Genomic DNA, 10,087 nt, shown 5'->3' with positions numbered 1-10,087 from the left:
TAACAGAAATATAGGCCTCTATGTGAAACAGGTAAAGCATAGACCTAAATGGTTCATGTGTTTTACTAAACAAGAGAAGAAAAATCATCATTATCACAGCCATCTTAAAGAGCGGAGATTAACCATATCGTAAAGTGTACTAAGAAAAATAATTGTTGTATTTTACCGAAAATCGCTGGTAGATCATGAGAATTTGTTGTTGGCGCTTCATTTTGACTATATAATGGTGATGTGATGATGATGGATTTTACTATATAAAAGTGTTATTTCCCGAAATGTCCCCCACCTTTCAAATCAGATCTGCGCCCTTGCACGCACCCCCTACCGCCACATCCTGCGTCCGACCCAGATAACCAATGACAATTTTAAAGAAGCCTTGGTTTTGTGGCGCCCGCAGTGTAGCGCCTCGCATAGTGTTAATGATTGACATTTCGGAAAGATCCATTAGGACAAAGTGTCTTAAAAGACAAACAAGGAAGAAATATTCATTTAATCAGTTTAAACAAGCTTGACAATGAATAGAAAACCGAAGATAAAAATAATTTCGGAACGTAGCAATTTATGTGTTTACGGTATAAAGCCATGCAAAAATAAATCAAAGTGTTTCGGGAGAGGTTATATATTACGCCTATGCACTAACAAATTCATTTAGCAAGCGCGTTTTGTGTCTTCAGTTTATTATGGTCCTGGTTTCTAAAATATCAAAACTGTCTAAGCTTTCAAAAATAGCTTAAGCAAAGTTGAAAGCAGTGTCAACGGGATTTACTGATTGAGTTTTTTCGGCAAAATCAAATTTAGGTCGGGGCCAGTTTCTTGAGTATGTAAGTGATGGTCAACGCTTGTTTCCTAGTTAGACCCTACATTTTCGTGATTGATTTATCCTTAATTTCCTATTTACTCATTGGTCAGTTGTAAATCATGTGCTTCATTTCTGTTAAACATTCATTCTTTTAATATTAAAAATATCAATTTTAAACTTATCAGGTTGAGGGGCATACAGGTTTTCCTCGATATATTATTTTCAGCGATATATTTACATGGTACAGTATACATCATTAGCAAAAGGACCTAATGAAACCGGCTCTCACATCATCACAATGTTTGTTATAATATTTATCACGCATAGTATGTTGAAGCTTGTGGTACACCACGTAGGTAGTTCTGAAAAGAACTGTTGTAGTTGAGAGACTTTCTCAACTGCAACAGTTCTTTTCAGAACTACCTACGTGGTGTACCGCAAGCTTCAACATATATGCTATTACTTCGCCATGCAAACCTTCAAACAATACTATTTATCACGCAATTACTAATTTTTTATTATTACGATTATTATCATTATCATTATTATGTTATTATTATTATTATTATTATTATTATTATTATTATTATTATTATTATTATTATTATTATTATTATTATTATTATTTGTTTATTATCATTGAAGTGATTTTCCCAACTGAATTTTAATAAGCAAACGCTAACGAAACGCTTCATAACTTGGTGGCAGCATTCCTATATTAGGGAACTACACTACAAGCATAATAATGAAACTATTGATTTGATGATAACCGACAACGTGTTGACGCCCTCTATCTGACAAATTACTCGATTTTCGCGAATCAGTTTTACTGCAGTAGAACAAAAGTGTATTCATTGAAACACTGTTCCAAAAAAAAATGTCTCGATATTCAGGATTCAAGATTCTTTATTTGTGTCCTTTCGGAAAATCAGTTGGTACATCACATCGCAAAACAAAATGCAGTAGTCAGTATAAATAATACATAGCTAGTAGTGGGCCCGAGAAAATAAATTATAATTAGGCCATAAAACTTATTTGATATTTTGATTAAGCATTCTAATGGAAAGTGGTACGAATGAATTAAGATATCGATTTGTTCTACAGACTTGTGATTTTAACATTTAACCCGAGGGTAGCCAAGCAAAAGATGCATTTAGTGGGTGGGAACTATCTATTAAAATACTCTTTACTTTATCAATAATTTTAATCTCACAGATATCATCTAGTTGTCTATTTTGTTGTAGAATTTTTCCAGCCTGATTTATGATGTTGTAGTCTGTTATAATTGTGTTTCCTTAAATTACCAAACCGTACAAAACTTCCAAACAAAAGAGCACTTTCAATAAAAGAAGAATAAAAAAGGGTCATTATACATGTATCAACATTGAATGACCGCAATTTCCTTAAGAATGGAGTCGCGTCATACCCTTCTTCTTAACAATTTTATCACACTGCTCCCCCAGTTTAACTTATTATCAATCTCTAAACCTAGGTATTTATGATGAGTAACGATCTCATTCTCAACATTGTCAACAACAAGTGATACAACATTATTTTCTCCTTTCCTATAGTCAATTATAAGTTCTCTTGTTTTTTGTCCATTCAGTTTTAAACAGTTTTGTTTACAACACAATGAGAAGTTCGCGACAGTATTCACATAGTTAGAAACAGAGTTTGATTTCATGAGACCTATGATAACTGTGTCATCTGCGTATTTCAATATCTTAACATTTTAATTTTTTGATCTGCAGTCATCAGTATAAATAATGAATAGTAGTAAACCACACACCCCTGAAGCTGTCTCTTATACACATCTAGATGTGTATAAGAGACAGTGCCTACACTCTTCAACTTTAACAGAAATATAGGCCTCTATGTGAAACAGGTAAAGCATAGACCTAAATGGTTCATGTGTTTTACTAAACAAGAGAAGAAAAATCATCATTATCACAGCCATCTTAAAGAGCGGAGATTAACCATATCGTAAAGTGTACTAAGAAAAATAATTGTTGTATTTTACCGAAAATCGCTGGTAGATCATGAGAATTTGTTGTTGGCGCTTCATTTTGACTATATAATGGTGATGTGATGATGATGGATTTTACTATATAAAAGTGTTATTTCCCGAAATGTCCCCCACCTTTCAAATCAGATCTGCGCCCTTGCACGCACCCCCTACCGCCACATCCTGCGTCCGACCCAGATAACCAATGACAATTTTAAAGAAGCCTTGGTTTTGGGGTCTGAAAAAGTTCCAGCAAAACTTATATTTTGTACCCTGTTGCTTAGGAAATCTTGGATCCACATAATAATAATAATAGGATTTACATTTAAGCTAAGTAATTTCTTTAACAGCAGAGAAGGTACCATAGTTTTAAATGCTGAGCTGAATCCGCCAACATTGCTCGTGCATAGTTCCCGGCTCGTTCAGTATGTTGTTGTATTAATTGTACTAAAGTCAGAACAGCATCATCGACTGATTTTTTAGTTTGGTAGGCAAACTGATATGGATCAATTTTGGGTCTCATTGGTTCCATGAGAAGCTTGGAAATTAGATGTTCAAAAGATTTCATAACCACAGAGGTTAATACGAGACGGTACGGTAATCATTTAATATAGGTCGCGATTTCTTTGGAACAGGGACAATTATTGTCGATGTTTTCCAGGGAGTACCGGTAGGTATAGTGTGTGAGTCGATGGATTTTTTTTAACAGTTTATGTGTGTTTGTTAAACATCTCTTTCACCTTACATACATTATTGTAAATTATTTTATTGTAAACATTTAGTCATTTAGCTTACACTTGTTCTTTTTATCTGCTTTGTTGCTTTTGATGTTTATATATGATGTGATTTGTGCTTTACTGTTTTTTCTTTTCAATTGTATCTTTTTACCCCTTTTAACATTTTATTGTTGTGCTCAATTGATTTTATCTAAAAAAATTATCGCAATTCAGTTTTTCTGTGAAGATGATTTTATTAATAAATATACCATTAGGCCAAAAACAATTTTTTGTGTTGGCCACGTTTTGGGAAAATCCAAAAAAATGGGTAGGTCGGTGGGAAAACTACTATCTAGGACAATCTTATACCAATATTCCAGCCTTATAAGCTCATGAAAAAAAAAGTATTGTTCCTTGTAGTCAGAAAAAAAAAGAAGCTAAAATGACGACCCTGAATTTCGTAAAATTTGGGTCGGTCGGACGTGGCCAACACAATAATTTTTTATTTTTTTAATAGACATATTGTTAGAGTTAAACATTTAATAGATATTAATATAATATTGTTACTATATTTTTATTGTTGATCATAGCTATCGAATTGTTGTAAAATCATTTCATTATTTCTAATTATAGGCCTATTGTGTGAATGGAATTTTTAGGCGAGTGGTACTGGTGATTGGAAGTTCAATCGGATAATAGTCTCAATCAATCAATTTAAAACATGATATAGGAGCCCCTTCAACAATACTTACAAATGTAGAAAAAAAATACCGGTAAATACCGGTACCAGTCTCAAAGCTTGAATTGTTGATTCATAGACAAATAAATGACAAAATAGTATCATATAGAAGGCGTACTTTAATAAGGCCATGTAAAAGAAAAGAGTTGTACAGGAACTGCATGCTCTTATTTATTCTTAATTAAACATTTCTTGGTACCCAGACACCAACTTGTCTTTCCATTAAAATATTATTAACATTGCTACTAATATTATTGTCATTCAATATGCAAAACGCTGTACACAAAACAGTGCATTGGCTAATATTTTTACGTGCAAGTCATATATAACACAAATTATTGTAGAAAAAATTGCATTAAAATCACTATTTATTTTGTAGTGGTCTTTACTTGGAGTGGAAATTTTCAGTTAGGTCCACTAAAACTATGGTCTGTAACAGAGAAAATCATTAATTGACAGCTAATGATAAAAGATAGCCATCCAACGGGGGCCGCAGAAATATGGTCTTTAATTGGAGGTGGTCTTTAATTGGGAGGATTTTTAATTGGAGGGAGAGAACTGTACTTATTTTAATGAATATACACTAATACCTACGGTATATTATGTGGATGTATTATTAATGTTCGTATCACATTGTCTTTTTAATGTTGTAGGCTTATATACTGTATATTTTTTAATCCACCGTGCGCTTGTTTTCGTATTGCCATGTACATCTCAACTTTATTGATAATTCTTAATTTTAATATTTAAGATTTATTTTAAAAATGTTTAGAGGTATACATATAAAACAGTATATGCTGGCATTATAAAATGCTGGAAATAATTGTGTGCATTGACATAGTGTGCTGATTTTTAATAAAAAATTTATTTATATTTATTAAGTTATAATACTTCTTATTTGGATACACTTTTGCAACAGTGGCACTCATTATGTCCATGAATTAATAACTGAAACAAAACATACAATGTCGATAAAACTAAAAATAATACTACTAAATAATAATAATATATACATTTACTACTTATGTACAAAAACAGAATAAAATAGTTAATAGTATTTACTCTTCCAAAAGACTTGCGCTGTACCTTGCCCCCATTTCGACAAAGTACAGAGTTTCCTTCGCAATAAAGCAATTACTAACTAGGAATTCTGTTGCGGATCCCAAGTTAGTTAATTAGATATTCATTACGGTATACTAGCATCTGATTGGCTAATTAATATCTATCTTGCGTGAAATCAAGCGTTCAATGCACAAAATGCCTTTTCTTGGAGTATTTGTAGTGAAATTTCGGTAGATAATGCCCAATTTCAAAATAAAATTTCATATTTCCAGACATATTTTTGAAAATTTTATGAGCTAATGTGATAGATTAGACATCCAGGATTCACATAAGCCAAAAATCTCAATTTTGAAAAAAATGTACTTAATGCCTTTTCTCAGAGGAGGGCAGTATTATAGGCCTATTGATTTTGTGTTCGCATGTACAAATGAATTACCGGAGGTTTTTGAAAGGTTTAAATTAAAAGATTTATTGAGTATATTTTCATAATTGATTTTGCTTTAATGATATTCTCGCATACCGTTGTAAGGCCAATCTTGATGTGCTGTTGATAGATAACAAGTTGTATCCGTTCTGTTAACTCGGAAAGGAAATCGTAAATTGTGTACATGAACACAAACCGCCTTTTTCCCTCCAAGGGGGTACCGCACTACCCGGCGCATCCTTGTAAGTGGTTTTGGGTCATGACTGGATGTTACACAGGCCATCTTCTTGCTGCTAAGCCTCGCCCTATATAATAATACCTGTTTCTGCTGGGGTCTCACGTCGAAGTTGAGTAAATCTGTAAAATGTATTATGGTTATACCATCGAGATGTAATAATAATAATAATAATAATAATAATAATAATAATAATAATAATAATAATAATAATAATACTAAATATAATAATAATAATATTAATAAAAATAATAATAAATATAATAATAATAATAATAATAATAATAATAATAATAATAATAATAATAATAATAATAATAATAATAATAATAATAGATTTACATCTCCCTGGTTATACAGTATCTGTTTAAAAAAAGGCTTCATTCATGCATTTATTTATTCATTCTTTGTTCAGCCAAATACACAAATTTACAAAACAGTTGAAAATAAATTACCGTACTGTACAATAATGCAACTAAGTTGGCTGAGGTTGATAGCAGTGTTAGGTTATACTGTGCTTTCAGGCCTAATCCATTGACTACTACAAGACACAAATAGGCCCGTGAGTTTTGTGTGTATACTGTATAATAATTATGTATAATAATTATCCGATTCGAAAGCAAGAAATAATTCATGTTGCCTTGCTTTTAGTTTCACATATTTTCAACTGATAAATAGAGCGCTCCATATATAAATTAAAATTTGTGCTTGTTGTATAATGGATAATAATAACATAAGTTGACAAAAAATTATTGCCGTGCATACTAATGAAATGAATATACAAGGAATGGAACCAATATTGATATTAACCTTATTGTAACAAACATAAAAGAACGATGTACAGTATTAACATATATTTCATTAGCATAATACAACTTCAGTAGCTTACCAATGAGGTCATGTCTGTGTTTGTTTTTTGCCGTGTCGAGGTCATAGCAAATACTGCGGTCTATCGTTCTGCTTCAGTGAGCCCAGTTATCGAACGAAGTGAGTGAGAGTAGAAAATCAGCTGCAACCAAAATGGCAACGCTCGTAGTACCATTTCTTCTTTTTCTTCTTAGTTTCGAGAGCACAGCAAATGTAATCAATCAACCTGAAGACATAACTGCTGAAGTCGGTGATACCGTGATACTTAGATGTACAGTTGAAACAGGTTCAAAAGTGAACGTTTACTGGCAAACGGTAACCGGCGACTCCGTCAACTATTTAACAGACAACACACGCATTTATCCCGGTACCGATGCTAATAGTATAAACGAAAGAATCGAAGTCGTTGGTGATGCTAAATCAGGAGTATTCAATTTGAAGATAAAACCTATTATTGGTAGTGATTCTGGAAAATTCTTATGTTTGTATTTCGTCGATGGAATTCATCAGACATCTTCACGGGTCGCTACTCTTACGGTACTTTCTCCACCTTTTGAAGAGTACCCGATTTGTTCTTTGACTCCAAAGAATGACATAAAAATCGGTGACTTTGTACGAATGACATGCGTTACATCAGGCGGAATACCACCCGCTAAAATTTATTGGAAACGATTTGAAGAAATATTGCCCGCATACCGTCTCGAACAAGACGGGCGGACTTATATTTCATATGAATTTACTTTATCAGAATTGGATAATGGTGCCGTGTTTACTTGTGATGCCGAGTCTCCTGCCATCAAAACACCGAGGTTCTGCAGTGTTAGACCTTACCGAAGTGAGACTTCCGTCCGAATTCAATCCAGATCAACACCATTAGTGGATGGTAAAGATGGTGTATTTGATTGCATAGCGTCTGCAATCCCCACGGCTGACGTCTTTGAATGGCGATTGAATAATCTACCTCTGGATAATGATAGATATAAATTGGAAAATGATAACCAAACTTTACGCATATCACCTTTGGGTAGTTCTGATAATGACAATGTGATTTCGTGCACTGCAGGTAACACCTATGTTGTAGTAACCGGTAATGCGTCAATTAGTTTGTCTTTAACAAAAATAGCCGCGGTAGACGGCCCTGAGATTGTCGGTATATCTGTCGGCATTATTGTAGGGATTATTCTAGCAATTGTCATGGTAATATTTTTACTTAAATACAAGAGGAAACGAGACTTCTTTAAGGATTTAGATTTTAATAAAGCTTGCAGAAATAGTTACGTGTTTCCACGTCAATTTTTCTCAAGAAGGTCTGCTAATGAAGTCTATGAAGTTGAGCGGGAGAATGATCGACCCGATAGTATAGTAATTGTCTGCTCGACACCACAAGAAGCAATTAATATCCACAGCAATCAACAACACAGAATCCCCCAGAATGATGATGAAGCACGTAACCCTAGGTATTCTGTTGGATTTTACATGTCAAATTGCCCTACAAATAATGAACGAACGAAAAGTGAATCAGAACGAATTTATAATGACGTGGAAGAAGAAGACGAGGACGAGACTCAAGCAACCAGTGAAGCAATATATTCAAATATAGATGAAGTCGACAAAAACGAACAGCGGAGAGGAGACCCTTCTACACCTCCTAAGCCCCCACCTCAATCATTGAAGCCACGTATAAGCGGACCTATACTAAATTACAGCACCAACAACAGTGTAGACTTGGCTAACGCTATCTTTGTGGGTATCATTGATCAGCCGTATTAAGCATGATTTTGAGTACAGTATTTTACTGTTTTATGAAGGCAATATAATATACACCACATGTCTGGCCTCACCCATAATTTCTACTGCAATTGAATGTTGGATGTACAACCGGGGTATTTTGTACGTAAATACAACATACTAGACTTCACGGTCGGCCACACCCGTAATCTAATTAATACTGTACTAAAATCGATTTGAATCGCAGAGGAGGCAAATATTATGTGCTATAAAGAATACAATTATTATTGGTAGTACTCGTCACAGTCTCTGTATAGCCTGCATAACGTAAAAACTTGTGTGACAAATATGTAAAACATGTATTCAACTCAGTCCTCATCCAACTCATTTTTTATGAAATTTTGTTTACTAAGTGTTTAAATTATTTATAAAGAGAAGTCTCAGACTCGAATTGCTGCAGATAAAATTTAGGATTCGTAAAAGTGGAAAATATATTGTTCTGAATGAATGTACAAAGGGTATGCTTGAAAAAAGACTGTTGCTCACATCGTAAATGTTGGATATGGAAAACGATAGGCCTCAGAGATAGGACAATGACGCGATTGGAAAGTGCTGTGTATATTATTCCGGTGACATATTAATTACCCTGGCAGTCGTTGAAAGGTCATGATTAAAGAAGCAGGTACAGAGCGTATATTATGCATAGAAAAGAGTAAACATCTTCATGTATAGTAATAAGGAAAAGAAGATTAATGTTATCTATTTTTTCATAGATTATATATTTGTAATAAGTGCCCTCTTAACATGAGTATTTTCATTGTATATCATTTGCGTTTCAACTGCGAAACATACTTAAGTGATGTTTAGCAAAACAAAATGTTGATATTATTGTTATTGTATAATATCATTAGGGGTTGTTGCCCTACTTTGTATATTTTCTCACGCCAAAGTAATCATCACATCATGTTTGCATTTTACATAATTTGAGCTGATTTTTTTAAGCAATAAGTTTATGCACATTCCATTTGTATAGAACACTCATTATAGGCCTATGTGTAGGCCTATACTTTGATTTGATCTTGTAGCATGTGAGCCACTAATCAAGGTTTATAAAGTAAGGAATATTGTTGATTTAGATTCTAGGTGCTGGTCATGATAGAAATCGACAGTTATTTAGTAGGAAATATAAATCAATGTTAAATATCGGTAAACAAAATAACCTGTCCAACACTCCCCTCCCCCTCCACGTTCAATTTTGGTGCTACTGTAGCTTGGTGGTTAAGATGCTTTGTCTTTCAATCTCAAGGTCCTGGGAGACACCAAAAGCAACTCCATTATAAAAGCCTCATAAAGCTAATTAGTTTATAGAACATGATTCCATCCTGCAATTTGCGAGGTGTACTATTACAAAATAAAATATGTATAAATATACAGTACCGTACTGTGTATATATATATTTAGTATATATATATATATATATATATATATATATATACTCTCTTATATATATAT

At 33.3% G+C, this 10,087-nt stretch overlaps 1 protein-coding gene across 1 annotated transcript; it reads left to right on the top strand.

Moving 5' to 3' along the window:
* Positions 1 to 6,875: 6,875 nt before the first annotated feature.
* LOC117108253 (CD276 antigen-like) lies at positions 6,876 to 10,048 on the top strand. Its single transcript, XM_033250225.1, has one exon. It carries the CDS (start codon positions 7,001 to 7,003, stop codon positions 8,615 to 8,617), a length of 1,617 nt encoding a protein of 538 aa, XP_033106116.1. The 5' UTR covers positions 6,876 to 7,000; the 3' UTR covers positions 8,618 to 10,048.
* The last annotated feature ends 39 nt before the right edge of the window (positions 10,049 to 10,087 follow it).

Source organism: Anneissia japonica, unplaced genomic scaffold (assembly GCF_011630105.1).
Source record: "Anneissia japonica isolate Jap-2015-1 unplaced genomic scaffold, ASM1163010v1 scaffold456_len727751_cov192, whole genome shotgun sequence".
Lineage (NCBI taxonomy): Eukaryota > Metazoa > Echinodermata > Crinoidea > Comatulida > Comatulidae > Anneissia > Anneissia japonica.
This window is presented reverse-complemented; position numbering and strand designations above follow the sequence as displayed.